This window comes from Canis aureus, chromosome 1 (assembly GCF_053574225.1).
Source record: "Canis aureus isolate CA01 chromosome 1, VMU_Caureus_v.1.0, whole genome shotgun sequence".
Lineage (NCBI taxonomy): Eukaryota > Metazoa > Chordata > Mammalia > Carnivora > Canidae > Canis > Canis aureus.
The window spans coordinates 108,705,828-108,724,384 of record NC_135611.1 but is presented as its reverse complement, the minus strand read 5'-3'; the positions used below and the strand labels follow the sequence as shown (position 1 = coordinate 108,724,384).

General features: G+C 48.8%; 1 protein-coding gene and 1 long non-coding RNA gene across 10 annotated transcripts in view; one reads left to right on the top strand and one right to left on the bottom strand.

Annotated features, from left to right (window-relative positions):
• The window catches only part of LIG1 (DNA ligase 1), a 38,480-nt gene extending 19,923 nt beyond the window's left edge, over nucleotides 1-18,557 (bottom strand). Inside the window, exons 1-11 of one of the 9 annotated variants that reach the window (XM_077846743.1) lie at nucleotides 18,400-18,557; nucleotides 12,507-12,571; nucleotides 10,878-10,967; nucleotides 10,069-10,204; nucleotides 7,774-7,897; nucleotides 4,904-4,999; nucleotides 3,008-3,112; nucleotides 2,014-2,130; nucleotides 1,769-1,844; nucleotides 357-437; nucleotides 95-151 (exon numbers count right to left, since the gene is read on the bottom strand). In XM_077846743.1, coding sequence (XP_077702869.1) covers nucleotides 95-151; nucleotides 357-437; nucleotides 1,769-1,844; nucleotides 2,014-2,130; nucleotides 3,008-3,112; nucleotides 4,904-4,999; nucleotides 7,774-7,897; nucleotides 10,069-10,204; nucleotides 10,878-10,967; nucleotides 12,507-12,523 — 899 coding nt within the window. In that variant the 5' untranslated portion in view covers nucleotides 12,524-12,571; nucleotides 18,400-18,557. Of the gene's footprint in view, nucleotides 1-94; nucleotides 152-356; nucleotides 438-1,768; nucleotides 1,845-2,013; nucleotides 2,131-3,007; nucleotides 3,113-4,903; nucleotides 5,000-7,773; nucleotides 7,898-10,068; nucleotides 10,205-10,877; nucleotides 10,968-12,506; nucleotides 12,572-12,964; nucleotides 13,013-17,920; nucleotides 18,010-18,241; nucleotides 18,328-18,399 lie in introns of those variants that run through there. The other 8 variants (XM_077846790.1, XM_077846793.1, XM_077846799.1 and 5 more) reach the window with 8 other exon arrangements.
• Nucleotides 10,355-12,847, top strand: LOC144283120 (uncharacterized). Its single transcript, XR_013351454.1, has 2 exons — nucleotides 10,355-11,672; nucleotides 12,722-12,847. It is a non-coding gene; the product is annotated as an uncharacterized LOC144283120 (long non-coding RNA).

Sequence of the window (18,557 nt, the reverse complement as noted above, 5' to 3'; positions counted from 1 at the left end):
GCAAAGGGGAAAGAACAGACAGGAAGGGACCGAGCAGGAGCACAAGCCACTACCCCACCACCCCCCACCTGCCCAGGTGGGCCTGCCCAATTACCGAGCAGAAACTTCCTCAATCTTCTCAAATGTCCGGGCCACAGCCAGGTAAGGGACCCTGGGGAAGGAAGAGAGACATGGGGCAGTGTGTACAGCCCATGCCATCCATCTGTAGGTCCACCTGAGTCCCCACACCTTCAACACTGTGTCCCCAGAATGTGGACATAAGAGATCTGACGGCTTCCTCCAGTGGAGGCCTCTGGTGAGACACACCCGAGGACAGGGAATAGAGGAGGGGTAGTTGGGGGCGGGGGAAGCCTCACTTCTGGCCTGGCTTCCAGCATGCATCATCAATGGGATGGTAGTTGTTCTTGGCAGGATTGTAGCTGGGAGGGTCCAGGGGTCTGTAGAGGCAACAGGGAGATTAGACACCTGAGTCAAAGAGAAGCCGTTCCTCCAATTAATGTTTTCTGAGCGCCTAGCCAAGCTCTAGGCATGAGGGCACAGAAATGAATGAAAACTAAGTCTGCGAGCCTAGAGCTCACATTCTAGCTGGGAAGTCGGGAGGGGAAACCCAAAAAACACAGAAACAAATCATTTTGATATTTAAAACTATTTCCAAAAACAAAATAAAACCAAGTTGGGGAAGGCAGGATGGAAGGTGCTACTTCTGAGGAAAGGATGGGGAAGGAGACATTGGGCAGAATAACATGAGGAGCGAGCAGAGTGCGTATCATAGAGAAGAACACTCCAGGCAGGGGGAACAGCAAGTGCAAAGGCCCTGAGGTAGAGACACACAGAGAGAGGCAGAGACATAGGCAGAGGGAGAAGCAGGCTCCCTATGGGGAGCCCAATGTGGGACTCAATCCCAGGACCCCGGGATCACAACCTGAGCCAAACGCAGATGCTCAACCACTGAGCCACCAAGGCAATCCTTTGGGGCCATTCTAAGAGGCAAGGGATCCCTTTGGGCCTCTCACCCAACCTTATTCTCTCTGGATGGAACCAGTAGGAATGGCAGAAGGGTGTGGTCCCTAGAGGTCTCAAGTGCCAGGCACTGTGTTCACAGCACTCACCTGTTAGCAATCAGCTACGCTAGGGACTCTTCTAACCCTGTTTCCCGGGTAAGTGCTTGAGTAGCTCCCACTCAGCCACACAGCTAGTTAGCAGCATGGCTTCAGAGACAGCATTCTAAACCTCCCCACCAAAAATGCCTCCAGAAATGCCTCACACTGACCCTGCTGGAGCCACCACCGCAGCCCAGACCCTGCAGTCAGATTCATCTGAGTTCACATCCCTGAGCAGCTGTCACCCCAAGAAAGCAGCTTCCTCTCTCTGAACCATGGTGTCCCCATCTGTTCGACGGAGCCACCGAGAGTCCCTACCACCCCGCGTTGTCGGGAGGGTGAAGAAAGACGTGTAGCAGCGTGATCCTGGGGTCCTGGGATGGAGTCCCACATCAGGTTCCCCACAGGGAGCCTGCTTCTCCCTCTGCCTGTGTCTCTGCCTCTCTCTCTGTGTCTCTCATGAATAAATAAAACACAACCTTAAAGAAAAAAAAATCCCCAAAACACGTCATTAGAATAATCAATCATAATCACCGATGGTTAAAGTTGAAAATTTCTAGTGATCACTGGTCTCATGGTTAGAGGAATCCAATCAAGAGAATCTGGACTTCCTGCACGCCTCCTCTTAATGCTCGGTCCTCTCTACTTGACAGCTGATACAGACTCACCCCTTGGTCTCCTCCTGCCTTGGAGTGCCAGGGTCCTCTTCTTTCCCTTCTTTCTTGGTTGCCGGTTTCCGCGGGGCTGGTAATGAAGTCAGGAACCTGTATGTCCTCCTCCTGAGAGCCCCCACCACCCAATCATGGGGCCAGGAGTCAGGGGTCAGACCTTCCATGGGGTGGGGCGCGCTCTGGAGAAAGGCTCACCTGCCCCCTTGGATCGCGCTGGCAGCTCAGGGGTGGGAGACACTCACCAAAGAAGCTGCTGACCGTCTTGGGGGCTCTGGTGGGCGGCTTAGCCAAGTCCTCGTTCTGAGCCTCCTGCTTCCCAGACACCGCAGGCTCCAACGTGCTATCCACCGGGGGCTCTGCTGCCAAAGCAAGAGATGTCAGTTGGTGATGCCAACTTTCAATCCGAGGCTTCATTTGTCACCCAAGGTTGTTCTGATGCCATAAATGGAAAAGGCCATCAGTTCGGACCCTTGTCTTTACGAGCCTCTTGGGTCTGATGCTTTTTTGTCAGTACTAACAGAATTCTCTCTAGCGTTTGGTCTGAGCCCGGAGACTTCATGGACAGCAGCAAAAAAAAGACATCTCAGCAGGATCAGAAGAAAATGTTTCCACATCTCCTGCAATTGCAGAAAATCAGATACGATGTGCATCCTCAAAACGTCCCCTCACCTGGTGCTGTTTCTCATACAAGAGTTTCACAGACACCTGGCTGCAGGGCTTGTGAGGGTAACTATAACCTCAAAACCCCCCAGCTCAGCCGGGCTGCCTTACTTCATAACTACCCTCAGTAACGTTTAGTGCCTGTGATTTCTCAAAGATACAAATATTTTGAGGATGACTGGCTCTTTCTTCTTTTCCCAAGTGCACGGGGGAGGGGTGAGGGGAGGATTTTAACCATAAAAGCAACGATGATAATAAAACCTCTGATTCCCCTAGAATTCACTTTTTGAAAAAGATTTCATTTATTTATTTGAAAGAGAGAGAATGAGGAAGGACAAAGAAGGAGGAGGGGCAGAGGGAGAAGCAGACTCTCCACTGAGCAGGAAGCCCAACTGGGGGCTCCATCCCAGGACCATGAGATCATGATCTGAGCTGAAGGCAGACACTTAACTGACTGAGCCACCCAGGAGCCCCCAGAATTCACATTTAAACAACACACTTGAGTCTTATTTAAAATTAACTGGCCTCGGAAGGCCAAACCAGAGAGCTGGGGCTGCAGGGGGACTGGAAACTCACGGGAGGTCTCTCGGTGCTCAGGGGATGTCACAGGTTGGTCCTCCCCTTCTGCCTCCTTCTCTTGGGTCACTTCAGATTCTGACAGGCTTTCTGGTGGGGTCTCTGCTTTAGATGACAGAAAAGTCAGATGGAGAAAAAAAACACTCTGACCCCCAGATACATTTCAACTCCTGAGACATTCTGCTCTCATTTGCTCCTGTGCCAATCAGGCATGTCTATAAAGCGCCAAGAGGTGTGAGCCCGCTCCTGGTCAGCCCCAAGCACAGCGGGGTCTCCAACAGAATCCAAACCCCACGTTCATTCGCCTGAGCAGCTGGAAATGGACAGACAGTGTCTTCTTATCAACTTCTAGAACTATTCACTGCAAGGTGCAACTGGAAAGAGTTCCAAACGCACATGATTAACTTGATAGAGGTAAAAATGAAAAATGTTTTAAACTGGAAAAAAAAAAAAATCACACCTCTAGAGTAATTAAATAATGAAACTGCGGAAGTGACCCTGAGAAAAACATGCCTTAGGTTCAAGAAGCTACTCGCCCTTCCAAGGCCCCAGACGCAGATACCGGCTAAAAAGTGCACCATTTACAGTAAGATTGCAAATGGACTAAACATCACTGATAGAAAGTCACATATGCCCTCGGGAAGTTGAGCCCAATGAGGACCTTTTATTCAACAAACACTGACAGTAGCAAAGGCAGCAATGGATCGGATCCTGGCAGTGGTTCCCACAGGTGCCGCGCGATAGTTCCCAGTTCCAGGGATGCTACAGGAACTACTAGCTCGAGGTATTTCAGATTTCAGTATCCTCAGACCACCGGCCTCACAATTTCTGATGCTAACCTTTCTGCAGAGCCAGGCTTTCACTGATTGCTGCGATCAAAGCTCCGCACTGGGGCAGCCCCAGTGGCGCAGTGGTTTGGCACCACCTGCAGCCCAGGGCGTGATTCTAGAGACCCGGGATAGAGTCCCGCATCGGGCTCCCTGCGTGGTGCCTGCTTCTCCCTCTGCCTGTGTCTCTGCCTCTCTCTCTCTAGCTGTGTCTCTATGAATAAATAAATAAAATCTTTAAAAAAAAACAACAAAAAAAAAACAAAGCTCCGCACTGGGGAAGCCCAGATAGCTCAGTGGTTTAGCGCCGCCTTAGGCCTAGGGTGTGATCCTGGAGACCTGGGATCGAGTCCCATCTCAAGCTCCCAGCATGGAGCCTGCTTCTCTCTCTGCCTCTCTCTCTCTGCCTCTCATGAATAAATAAATAAAATCTTAACAAAACAAAGCTCCGCACTGCACAAACGCCAGCCAACAGAGAACGGGAAACGAGGGACTGCAATGTTTGGGCCAGGACACATCCTAGCTAGTGGCTAATCATGAGTATTTCAAAATGAAACAAAAAATAGCGCTTTTCCTTTCAAAGGATGTGCACTGTTTTCTCAAACACCCAGGTTCGTGAACCATCAACAGTTGTCTGGACATAACTATTTAATAAATGGAACTGCTAAGGTGGTGGCCCAGGGAGGGAGGGAGGGAGACAGCAACAATTTACTAAGACCTTCTAAGGATGCTGTGATAGGCTGGGGAACTCTGCCTTCCGATAACATTTCTAAGGAAAAAGAAGTCATGGAGAGGAAAACATTTTCCATCAAAACAGACAGAAAAACAATAAAAATGGGAAACTGCCTATGAATCAATACTAAATTATAGTGGTCCAAACAAATGCATTTCAAAATGCTCTCATAACAAATAACTGTTGGTGTACAGGGTTCTGTATGGCCACACCTAGATTCAGGGACATGGAGATCGGGGATCCTAACAGTCTGGCCTCTGGGAGAGGCCCCCACCCTTCCAGATTCCCTGCCACGTGCACTGTGCACTCCCTCCCTCCTTCCTCCTGGTGCCTCACCTTCTTCTTCCTTCTTCTTCTTGGCCTCTCTGTCCTCATCCTTGCTCTGCTCTTCCAGGACATCCTGTATTGTCCGCTTAGGAAGCTGCTTCCGAGCTGAGGAGGCAAAGGGCTCAGTGTGGCTGACTTTGTGGGACCGCCTGCCCCCGGTCCAGGGAGCTCAGGCCCATTGGTAATGGGGGCCCCTGAGAAGGCTCCAGGACCCTCCCCTTCCGCCCCAGGAGGTCTCATCCTTCAAGCTCTGCTGCTTCCTGGCTGTGTGAACCTGAGGAGGTTACTGAATCTCTCTGTGCCTCCCTCTCTTGCGTGTGCAGAATGGAAACAATCTGCGAGAGCTGGTGATGCTATGATGCGCTTGGCCCAGTACCCAGAGCTGACTGTAGTAGCTGCCCTTGGGGCCACATCTGTACCCCTAGGATTTGCCATCAGCGTGTATCCTGGGTGGCTCTTCCGGGGGCCACCAAACATCAGGGAAGCAACAGGCTCCAAGAAGGGCCCTTGTTAATGATTGATGAGAAATGGTACATAAATGCAGAGCCGCTCTGAACTGCTCCATCTTCTGCTATGTCTCCTTCCTTCCCTGAATCACTCACTGTCCGTGTTCTCTGCACTCCCCAAAGAAATGCCTCACTTCTTGAACTATTGTTTCAGAGCTTTAGAAATTGCTTCTAGAGGACTCTAAGCAAGATGCTCAGGCATGGTGAGGAACTGAGAGGCATCTGTCTTTTAATTATCTCTAGTCACCTTCTCCTTGGCCTCCTGGACCTGGTGGCTCCTTTGCACGGTTGCAGATGGATCTACTACCAGCTGTGGCTGGCAATGCCCTAATTGCTCACAAAGCCATCCACATTTCCTCACCCCCATTCCAGAAGCAAGCCTTCTGATATCTGCTGCCATGCTACCCCCATCTCTCTCTAGTTGACCTAACTCTTCCCACGCCACACCACATAATCCTTCATTCTCCATGACCTGGAACTCCTGCAGTTCCCAAACAGACCTCTGGGCCCTCACACTTGCTATTCGATGGTCCTCTAGGAAACAGTTCAGATGTCCTTTCCTCTAAAAAGAATTCCATGCCTCCCTGGCCCACCCTGAGGGTCAATCTGAAGGTCAGCCCTGAGTTTCCAGCATGCCTTGGGCCACAAAGCTATTTCATGACACCCCCACCTCCCACAGTCCTCCTGTGGCACCCCAGCACTCCCAGGACAAAACCCAGGGTCCTGGCCTACCATGCCAGGGGCCCTGCGGGAGCCACCCCCACTCTCCTCTCTCACTGCACACTGTCCTCAAACTATCCCTGCTCCCCAAATTGCATTTGATCCTCCAGAAACACACCAGTGCATGCGATCCCAAGTATCATGCTGTTCCTCCACTGAGGCTCTGCAGGGCACTCATGGCTACAGCAGGAAAGGCTGCTCCCCCTCAGCCCAGTCAATACTACTTCATCTTCTAAGACTCAGCTGGGGGTTACTCGCTCCGTCTTGGCTCAGGTCTGAGCTCCAATAGTTCTGAGCCCTATTACCACTGCTACTTCTTTTCTTTTTTTTTTTTTTTTAATTAAAGAATTTTTGAAATTTTTTATGTAAGTGTAATTAACATGCAATCTATTAATTTCAGCTGTGCTGAGTTTTTTTTCAAGATCTTATTTTTAAGTCATTTCCCTACCCAAAATGGGGCTCGAACTCATGACCCTGAGATCAAGAGTTATAAACTCTTCCAACTGAGCCGGCCAGGCACCCCCAGGTGTGCTAGCTCTTATACCACCAGTGCTGCTTGATGGAAATATATAGTGAGCCACATACGTGGTCTTAAACTTTCCAGTAGTTAATTCAAAAAAGGAAAAACAATCCATATGAACTTCATTTTAATAATACAGTTTATGTAACCCAATATATCCAAATATACTAACTCTAACATGTTGTGTTTTCAATATTAAAAAAAATAAACATTCTTTTTTCCACAGGCTTTGAGTCTTCAAAGTGTGATGTACTTTAAATCTCAACAACTGGGCGCTACGTTTTCATCAGAAATAGCGGATCTGTGTTTGGATTTCACAGAATTTACAGTTGAAGAAGAGTTACACACTCAAGTTATTCTTAACGTGCCTGAAAATCTTCCGTAACTCAATCTGGCACCAGCTTTCACTCTTAAATTTAATGAAAATGATGTTAACACTGAAAATTCAGTCCCTTGGTCCCCATCTGCCATCTCTGTCACCCAACATAATGTGAAGGTCTCTTACTTGTGCCTCCTCACCCCAAACAGAACCTTCTTGATCTACCAGGGGATAGAGGTACCATTCCTCAGGCCAGCTTTCTGCAGACCATCTCCAGTGTCCCTGCTTGGTGTCCCAACCCTGTGAGCTACACACCAGCACATTATCATCGGTGCCCTGAAGGGCCTTCTCAATGCCTACTTCCTTCTGCCATTAACCCTCTTCCCTGCTCACTATTCCTTGTCCTTCATGGGCTCGGCTGGGTGAATCTCTCTTCTACAAGTCTCTCTCTTCACTGTGCTCCCACAGTAAGCTGCACTGTCTCCTTGAGGCATGTACCCACAGTTCCAATGACCAGTGTTTCCTGAGCACTCACTCTGGGCTGGGCTGAGTTCCAAGCACTTTCCACCTATTTGCTCTTAATCTCTGTATGATAAATGCTGTAATTATCGTTGTCTTTGTTGTACAGATGAAGCAATCAAAGCTCCGAGAAGGTAAGTCATTTACTCAAGGTCACACAGCCAGTAGATGGTGAAGCCATGCTCTAAACCACAATGCTAAGATCAGAGCTGTCACAAGGATGGCCGCCTGGTGCACAAATCCTCCTGCGGACAAAGACAGGTAAGGGAAAGGGCAGGGGCCTGTGTGTCCTCACCAGTGCGCCGCTTTGGGATCCCTGCTGAGATGTCCACAGGAGAGGTACTGGAGAGGGAAGGGCTGCTCTCGGGATATGTGACAGGGCTGGGAGGGGAGACTTGTGGAGAGCCTGGGGCAGGTTTCTGGAAAGCAAGAAAAGAGATATTTTAGAGTGAGGGGAGGAAGAAGTGGCCACCTCCTTGTTGTTTTCCAAATAGTTAGGGGTAGTGAATTCTCTGTCCATTCAGGCCTTCTCCTCTCTTACCTGGGCCTTACCCTCCTGTGGGGTTTCATGGCGCCAGACTCTCCTTTATCATGGATGACAATAACAACTCTCTGTTTTCTAAGGTAACAGAACCTTTGATTTTTAGCTAGGCATACAATGGCCCAACTGAAAACCACATTTCCGGGGTGGCTCAGTGGTTGAGCGTCTGCCTGTGGCTCACATCATGATCCTGGGGTTCTGGGATCAAATCCCCCATCGGGCTCCCCACAGGGAGCCTGCTTCTCCCCCTGCTTATGTCGCTGCCTCTCTCTGTGTCTCTCATGAATGAATAAAATCTTAAAAAGAAAAAAAAGAAAAAGAAAAAGAAATCACAAATCTCAGCCTCCCCTGTAGCTAGGTGTGCCCAGAAACCTGAGAACTACACTGCCTGGCATTCCCTGAAGCTAAGTGTGGCCAGGAGCCTCACTACTACACAGCGCAATATAAAGGAAAATGATGTACACTTCCCGTGAGTGTCTTGCTCTTCTCACTGGCTGAATATGGACATTCACTTGGACCAGGGCATTTAGGGATAAAAGCAATGGTACAGAAACAGCCTGAGAAACTGACATACTAATCCTGGACTTTTCGCGCTCATTAGAGAGAGAAATTCCTACCTTGTGTAAGCCCGTTATTTGTATCTGGGTTTCAATCCCTAACTCATCCTACTAGGCCCTCTGCCACTTATTAAGTGATTGCCCCTCAGCTCCAAGGCTACCCCGTCTACTCTCCTTCATGATGCTGGGACTCCGAAAACCCCTTTCCCACTCCGACAGAAGGCTCTGTCAGGCAATGTCCTAACAGGACACCAGAGAGGCCTACTCCAGCTGGATTCAATTTACTGCATTTCCAATAACACTCACAGGGCCTGTGATGTGATGCCCCGTGGATGCCAGCACCCTTACCCAGGGTGTAATTGTGATGTGATTGATGTGATGTGATGTGATTGCCCCTGCTTCACAGATCTGACCAGGTGCTCAGGGCACCACCTGTAAGCTCAGAGACCCTGGCCCCCACGAGCCAGCATCTGAAGGTCTATCAGCTCCACAGCTCCAGGGATGGTGGCTGCACCCTACTCTCTCTTTTTTTTTTTCCCTACTCTTTTCACCCCTGCAGTGACCCAGTTGAAAACTGCATACCTAGTTGATAATTCTTTGTATTAAATTCTCTCTGTTCAAATCACTCTTGTGGTTTTTCTCTATTTGGATCCTGATAGACACAGGCCCCACAAGGATGTTGTGAAGGCTGCCTGGGACCCAAAGCTACCCCTGTCCCTCTCCTGCTCACAACCATTCCAAAGATCCCTAGCAGCGACAGTGCAAAGTCCAAGCTCCTAAAGTGGCCCCTCCCAGTCCCTGGAACCTGTGAATATATTCAGGTATGTGGCAAAGGGCAATTAAGGCTGCAGAGGGAATTAAGGTCACCAATTGGCTGCCCATTCAGTGACTTTTAACAAGGGAAGGAAAGAGGAAGGAAGCCAATGTCTCTGGAAAAGATGGAAAGCCTTCTGACAATAGGAGAAACTGCATGTATCTTTGAGCCTGTAATTTGGATGATGTGTTATTCTTATTTTTTTTAAAAGATTTATTTATTTATTCATTCAGAGAGAGCGAGAGAGAGGCAGAGACACAGGCAGAGGGAGAAGCAGGCTCCATGCAGGAAGCCCGATGTGGGACTCAATCCTGGGTCTCCAGGATCACACCCTGGGCAGGTGGCGCTAAACCGCTGCGCCACAGGGGCTGCCCGATGTGTTATTCTTAGACCCATACATGAACTGAGTCCTTTCCTGTTCACAGCTACCCCATGAAGTAGGTGCTCTCAAGAGCTGCAGGTTATAGGTGAGGTGGCCGAAGCACGAGGCAAGGAGCCTGCCCTGGGCACAGGACAGAGATGGAACCGTGTACAGCAGACTGTCCATTTGCTCCAGGGAACAGGTGCTAAACTCCTCCACCTCCTGGAGCATGAGCACTCCTGAGCAGGTTACAAGAGGCTAATGGGAATTATGGCTTCTTCCAGAAATAATGAATAGATAGGTTGGTGGGGACCTACCTGGCCTTTGGATGGCGTGAGGGCTTCGTCCTCCTCCTCCCCTTCACTGCCCAGGACCCGGGCCACCTTCCGCCCTGGCCTCTTCACTGGAGAATCGCTTTCAGGCACCTCTCCATTCCGCTCCTTCAGTGCCACCCTGGAAGGTGGGAAAATGGGGGTGTTCCAGCAGGCAGAGAGGGTATCCTTTCCCGAATGCTCCAGCTCCTTCACTTATGTTCCATTCCTTTCCTTTTCTTTCAAGCATTCCATGAGCTTTTTCTAGGCGCCTCCTTGGCATATAGTTTTAATCATCCATCTATCCACTGCATTCACATTTCTGGAGGCCTCCTGTATGCGCACCTTCCCTGTGATGGACAAGCAATGCTAAGGAGCAGATGGGAGTTCCAACTGAGAGCAGAGAATGGCCTCTGACATCCATTTGGACATCCTCTCTTTTTTAGTCATACAAGCCCCTGAGATTTAGCTAGGTCCACGGGCTCTCAGCTACAGACTATCATTCTCAGCCTCCCTGCAGCTATGTGAGGGGTTCTCACCAATACGATGGAAGAGGTATGGTCAAGCATATGACTTGCTCCTGACTGCTTGCCCAGTCTCACTCCTGGAACTTGGGACTTACCAACCTGCTTGGACAACACTGAGGCCCTGAATCCAGCTGTGCCTGAAGCAGGACCCACCTCTGGACTTCCCAGTTACTGAAGTCAAAAAATTCCCTTTAGAACCCCCAGATGTTCTGAGCTGGGTCCGAAACACTCACAGCCAAGAGAGCCCTGACTTACAAAGGAACAAATTCACCTAGCCCCGTTACGTACTTTGGGGGTGGCTCTGTCTCTCTGATGCTGTTGGAGGTCTCCTTCTCTGGCTTTTTCGCTTTGCCCTCCTTCTTGGGGTAGAAAAATGACCTGGAGGAACACAGGAGAGGAAAATGGGAATGATAACAGCATAAAGAATCAACTAAGCATTTTTGGTGGAGATAAACACACCAAGTCCCCACCCCCAAGGAGCTGACACTCCCTAAGAGGCAAATGTTAAGTAACTAAATATAAGACATTGGGAGGTATGAAGTGCTCTGGAAAAGATAAATAAAGCAAGGCCTCCTTTGTCCACCTGGACTGGCTGGACTGAATAGCTGGCTTCCAGAGAAGTGAGTAGTGAGGAGGGACATTGAAAACGTGATGGTGGAGAGGCCTCGCCCACACTCTCCTGACCAAGTGAGTACAGTCAGCATCACCAGCGATGTCCCAGGCACATTGTTTACTCCAACTATGAGGTGACAAGAGGTTACCTTACTTCGCTGCCCATGACCCCAGCCTAGTTATGAGAACAACATCAGACAAATTGAGGGACCATCTGCATGTATCATGACAAAGTCTGAGAAACTGTCACCTGAAGTGACACCAGAGGGAACCGAGGAGGCATGACAACTAAATGCAACATGATACTCTGAACCAGATCCTGGAATAGAGAAGGGCATTAGTAGATACACCAATGAGATCGGAATAAAGGGTGGAGTGTAGTTACCAATAATGTACCAACGCTGGTCCCTTACTGGGACCAACAGGCCACAAGATGTCAACGGTGGAAACTGGGTGCCTTTGTGGAAAGAGGTATGTGGAAATGGCCTCTACCACCTAAGCAACTCTTCTGTACATCTAAACCCATTCCAAAATTGACTCCTAATTTACGGTCAGCAATCAACTGATCAAGCTAAGCCAAGACAAGCCACAGGCAGAAAGCTGTCAGAGGTGCTCTCCACCCAGGACCCACGATGCCCAGACTCGTCTTCATGTGAGAGAAATGCAGCCTGTGATGCTATCCAGGTCTGGGTCAACCTAGAATCCATCCCCTTCTTCCAGGAGCAGCCTCACCAGTTTCCTACTGGGACATCCCCTCAATTTCCAGTGAACGAGTTCTGGCAACTGAATCCAACCAAGCCTGAGGCCATTAATTCGGAAGGCTTCAACTACACAGGCCACGCAATTCCCCGTCTCATTTTCCTGAAGCCAGCTTGCATTACAACAGGGTTTCCCACCCTGGACATCATGGATATTTCAGGCCAGACCGTTCTTCATTGTGGGGGGCTGTCCTGTGCACTATAGGTGTTAAACAGCTACCATGCCGTCTCCTATCCAGTAGATACAAAACAAACCCCCCCTCTGTCCCCAGGAATGACAACTAAAAATGTCTCTGGACACTGCCAGCTGTTCCCTGGGGGGCCAAACCACTGACTGCAAACCCCTGATGCTGCGGAGTCGGTGTTTCTGAACCCCGCAGCTAAAAAATTCAGGTTAACGTGCTACCCGTCCCCAGATCCCACATCTCATATTCTGTCCTGCTCGCTGGGAAACTCCAATTTGGAGGCTAACCTGTGTTCTTCCAGGAAAAAGCGAAGGAATAGAAAGATAAGCAGAGAACTCAGAGTGTAGGATGAGCATCCTTACATGATACTCCGCTGCATGATGGATCAGAATGCTCCCTCCTCCTTCTCTTCTCCAGCCAGCTGTTCCTGAAACAGAAATCCAGATCCTTGGTGGGGCTGCCAGTTGTGCAGAGACCAAAACATGTAACCCTCCTTCTTTAAGGAAAAAAAAAAAAAAAAACCCACAAAATCAGAAACATGAGTTTCCCCACTGATAAGAAAATCTTGTTTTTATAGACAAACTGATCTGCTGGTGAGATTTATTAGTGAAGAAAAAGTTCCAAGTCAGACCAAGATGAGATGCCTCCTTGATCGTGTGGAGCCAGGCTGCTTTTCATTTAACATAAAGGAGACTGAAACCTACAGATTTGGTTGTTTATTTTTGTTTCTGTTTGTTTGGATTTTTTTTTTTTTTTTTTAGTTTTGTTAGGGGTTTTGGGGGAGGAATTAAGTTTCAAGATCAGCAAAAAATGGGGCCACCTGGGTGGCTCAGTCAGTTAAGCATCTGCCTTCAGCTCAGGTCATGATCCCAGGGTTCTGGGATCGATCCCATGTTGGGCTGTCTGTTTGGTGGGGAGTCTGCTTCTCCCTTTCCCTCTGCCCCTCCCCCCTGCTCGTGCTAAAAAAAAAAAAAAAAAAAAAGTCTTAAAAAAAAATAAGTAGAAAACTGTTTTTAGGTGATTATATAATATCCTAAAACGACCCTGAAACATGGCAGCCCATTAAATAATACCCACTGGTGCACATGAATCAGCTGCTGAGCAGTTTCTAAGGTACATTGTTAACAGAAACGAGGGGCAAAACATCCCGCAGAGAACATCGATTCCAGAAAGTTATGTACTGTATGATTCCATTTACGTAACAAATGACAAAACCTAGGATAGAGATCAGGGGTTGTCAGAGCTTATGGACAAAAGGTGGGTGGGGAGCAGCTATATAGGGGCAGCACAGTGAGTGCCACTGTGGAAACAGACTGTTCCATATTCTGACTGTGGTGGTGGTTACATCGATCCTTACAAGGGTTTACACTGTACATATGTGCACACATGAGCACAGGCATACATGTGCACACACACAGCCAAACCAGCTCTGTGGTCTAGTTCATGGTACTGTCCAACGCCAACTTCCTGGTTTTGATACTGGACTATGGTTATATAAGATGTCACCATTACAGGGAGACAGATGAGCTATTTTTACAACTTCCCGTAAGGCTATACAATTTTTTCAAAATAAAAAGTAAAAAAAAAAAAAAAAAGTATGAAGACGCTCTCATGTACTAATATAGAAAGATGTTCTAGGTACCTTCAGTAACATTTTAAACAGTGATAGTACATAAAAAGGACAGAGAACAGTGTACGTAATGTGCTACTGATTCCGTAAGACAGGAGAAAATAGGAACACATCTATTCTTTAGGCCTGCTTTTGTTTGCCAAATAGAAACTCTGGAAGGATAATCAAGAAGCCAATAGAAGCGGCCGGGGGGCTCTCAAGGTGACTGGGAGTAGAAATGTGAACCAGGCCTGTCACTGCATACTTCTATCCTGATTTTATTTTAGATCCTGCATATTTATTACCTATTCAGTTAAAAAAAAAAAAAACACCAGTAAATAAAGGCCCCACATAACTGTTCAGATTTTATTATCCGCCTCCTATCCCCTTCCTCCAGGGTCCCTCTGGGGAATGCCCTCCCCTCCTTCCAGCAGCCAGTCCCTCCTATGCCCAACTCTGAGAACTGGATGAATGTCCAGATGCCTCCCTGGGGCACCTGCTATAAGAGACTCTCCATCTCCTGACCTCCTGTGATGGCTAACTGGTACTTCTCTTGTCACACATATCGTGTTGACCCTCTGTTCTCCTGATTGTATCACAGCTCATCTTTCCAATCAGACTGGGAGCTCTGGAGCCATGGGGCTGTGCCTGGTTCACTCCCATCTTCTCCAAAAATTATCTCCCAAACTTTAGACATTCTCCATCCTTTTGAAATTTCAACTGTATCTATGTAAAACCTGAGTTTTTTCCCCTTAATATTTTTTCTGTTAAAAAGAAAAAAATCAACTTTATTAACTGGGGGGCTTACTAGGGACCGGGCACCATTCCAAGTGCTTTATTTATTTTCCAAGTGCTTTATATGAATTAATTCATACAAGATCTATTACAATTCGTTATTATCCTGATTTTATGAATGAAGCAAAAGGAGCAGAGAGGTCAAGTAATTTGCTCAAGGCCACACAGCCTAATGGGTTGAAAGCCAGGATCAGAGTCCGGCTCCGAAGTCCGTATCTTTAACGGCTACCTATTCTTGAAGTTGAGAATGGCAGGAGTCTCCCTGTATTGGGATCGAAGGGGTGGTGGGTGGTCCTTAGAACTTGGGGTGGTTGAGATAACCAGTGTAAAACAATCATGTTACCCAATACCTCCCAACAACCCGATCAAATATTTTCAATTTTTATCCCCATCTCGCCAATGACGAGACAAAGAATCACAGAACTTTTAAGTGGCAAAGGGGGTAATTTGGTACAGTAGCAACAGAAGACTAAGTTAGATGGCAAATAGCTTTCTGTTGCAGTGCCCCAGGCCCAGTCCTTAGGCCTCCTCTCTGTCTTGTTAACATGGACTCAGAGGGCTTCAACGTACTCTATGATCAGAACCCCAAAATATCTAACTCCAGCTATTATTAGCCTCTAAATTCAAGGGGCACATTCTGGTTTTCTGCACTGGCATCTAGATGTCCAACCAACTTCTCCAATTCAATGGGCCCAAAACCAAACTCCAGGGGACATATACCCACACATTCCTTCTCCTATCTCTGCGTTGGTAGCTTTTCAGTCAGAAAACCTGAAGTCAGAAACCCTGGAGTCTACTACATGCATATTTAACCGTTAAAAATACAACAGAACACCTGACAATATCAAGTGCTAATGAGGATGTAGAACAGTGGGAATTTCTGGTGGGAATTCAACATGGTACAGTCACTTTTGGAGAAGCCTGGCAGCTTCTCAAATGGTGAAGGAAACATGCTTCCCATATGACCCAGCAACCCTACTCCGAATTATTTACCCAGAGAACTCCTATGTTCACACAAAACCCTGTAATTGAATGTTTACAGCAGCAGATCTATTTACATTCACCGAAAACAATCCTAATGTTCTTCCACAGGAAATGGATGAACAAAATATGGCACATCATATGCTTTTGTTTGCTGAACTGTATCCCACTGTAGGATGTACTAAATAAAACTTGTTTACACTCACATGGCAATAAAAAGGAATGTAGGGATACACTGCAGGGAGGGAGAAGGACCAATGGTTGAGGGGGGGTTGCCTATACAATGGAGCACAAGAATTGCTTTTTGTACAGTATCTTGATTGTGGTGATCTTTACATAATTCTACACATTTCATCATCGACAGACTTAAACACCAAAAAGAATAAACTCACTATATGTAAATTTTATTTAAAAAAAAAAAGGTGGGGGGCAGCCTGGGTGGCTCAGTGGTTTAGCGCCGCCTTCAGCCCAGGGCCTGATCCTGGAGACCTGGGATCGATTCCTACGTCAGGCTCCCAGCATGGAGCCTGCTTCTCCCTCAGCCTGTGTCTCTGCCTCTCTCCCTCTCTCTCTGTGTCTCTCTTGAACAAATAAATAAAATCTTAAAAAAAAAAAAAAAAAACCCTTACATTGTTGATTCACCTCTTTTCTCACACCCCAAACTTATGAATCCCACTAGCAGGCATTGCCTCCCAAACACCACCCAGTCAACCGCCTCTCAGCATCCCACTGCTACCAGTGAGCAAGCAAGCGCTGGTCTGGCTACCGCCACCCCTAGCCTGCTGTACTAACCCCTCACTCCTTTCCTTCCCAGCAGTTAGCACAACTGGACCTTATAAATTAGAATTTGTCCCACTCTCTGGAGTAGTGCTTCTAACACAATTTGCTGCATGATAGGGACATTTTATACCTGCAGAGTCCAAAAAGATCACTCTACCTATATGTGCAAGCATTTGAAGGCAGCTAGTGCTGCTACTGAGGAGCTGAGGTTTTCATCTGTTTCTAATGAGTTTAAATCTCTATATGTGGCTGGCTGCTACTCTATTAAGCAGTGCAGGGCTAAAATGTTGAGTTCCAGAAAGGTAAGGATTTTGTCCATTTTGTTTAGTGATATGGCCACAGGATCCAAAATTGTGCCAGGTACTGAATGCATTGGCCCATCTGCATGTCTTTATTTAAAAATCTGGGTAACAGGCAAAGTCAGTTGAGCTCCCAATCCAACTTGAGTTGGGTTTCAGCTCAGGTCATGATCTCAGGATTGTGAGATTGAGATCCATGTCAGCTCCACACTGAGCGTGGAGCCTGCTTGGGACTCTCTCTCTTTCCCTCTGCCCCTCCTCCCTCTCAAATAAATAAATCTTTTTAAAAAGTTGGAGTAACAAAAACATCATTACTAAAGAATTTAGGGTTCTTAAGCAGGATCTTTCAAAACTGCAGGCCACGTGACAGGAAGCATGATATAAAAGAGTCAGTTTGAGGATGACCAGCCAAAAGGCTCAAGTCTTTTTCTTCTCGTTAATAAAAGTTCACATTTCCTGACCTGTCTGTTCCCCTCACCACCTTCCACCTTGGAAAGTATTTTACACCCATTCCCCTAAACATGCTACTCTCTCTCATCCTCTGAAGCTCAGAACAGCTCAGCATCCCCCAAAAGACAAAGAGGAAGTTGAAACAGGAGAAAGAAAGTGATTCCTTCAAGGCCACACAGCCAGCCAATGGTGGATACCAGAAACACAGAGCGCCAGTTCTAAGAACCACCTGGGATTATTCCAGCCCACTCCCAGACTTCCTGAATCAGAAACTCTGGGAATAGAGGGGGGAATCTACAGGCCCAGCAAGCTCCCAGCGAATTCTAAAGTAAGATGAAATTTAGGAGGTCTTACTTAGACTCCACGGGCCTTTGCCTCATGCCTCCCTCAGGCTAATAGGTCAGAGACCTATTAGACCTCCTAATCGGACGACAAGGAGATGGAGGCCAAAGAAGTGATGTGTCCTTAATCCCATTTCCTGCTGTCTCTCCTCAGTGATTCCCCTCTGCGTTCAGATGCCAACCCCCTCTTTCCAAATGCTCATCTCTTCTCTGAGCCAAGAGCACCCCGCCCTGCCTTGCCTTACCAGCCTTCCCCTCACCTAAGGACATCAATAACCTTCTCTCTCGCCTCCCCAAGCTCCTCTGGCCCTCCCTCCACCCTTTAGGGCAACGATAAACCTCGACCTTTGGGTTACTCTCTCCAGGGCCCCCTCCCTCCCCAGGCCTCGGCCTCCCGGCTGTGTGTCCAACCCTACCTCTGCTCCGCCCCCTCATGAGGGGCCCACAAAGCCAGAACTCTCAAACAGAAAGGTCCCGACCTTTCCTAAGGCTTTGACCTAGACCTGGACAAGACCACTGACCTCTCTCTGACCAGAGATCCAGCGGGATCCTTCCCCAACACCGTCTAAAGCCGACCCTACTCTGAACCTCTCCTCTGGTCCCGCCTCCCAGCACCTGGCCCCGCCCACTAACACACATCTCCCCAACCCCCCCTTCCCGGTGGCCCCGCCCACCACGTCTTTCTCCCCCAGCCCCCCCCGGCTTCCGTGACCACGCCCCCCGTGGTGGCCCCGCCCCCAGGCCTCTCCTCAAACCCTGTCGGGTCCTACGGACTCGGGCCCCCGTCTAGCCTCCCCTTGGCCCTCTCCCGCCGGCGGACGCCCCCCGTCCCCCGCAGCGACCTGCTGCCGGCACTCTCCCTCTCGCCGCGCTCTCGGCTGCCTGAGCGTCGCCCCACGCCCGCTCCCCTGCAGCCGACCGACTCGGCGGAGCCGTGGGCCCGGAGCGTACGACACGGGCGCCGCCCCCAGATCTCCCAGTCCCGCGCCGGCGGCCACACCTGCCTCGCGCCGGCCCCGCGCGCCACTGTCCTGCGCGTCACACCCAGAACCGCTCGGCGCTCGACTGCAGTCCTCAATTCGCGCCACGGAATTCGCGCGCAGACTTTGGCGGGCGGGGGCGGGGCCGTGCGAGGGGCGGGGCCCGGGCGTCGTCCGC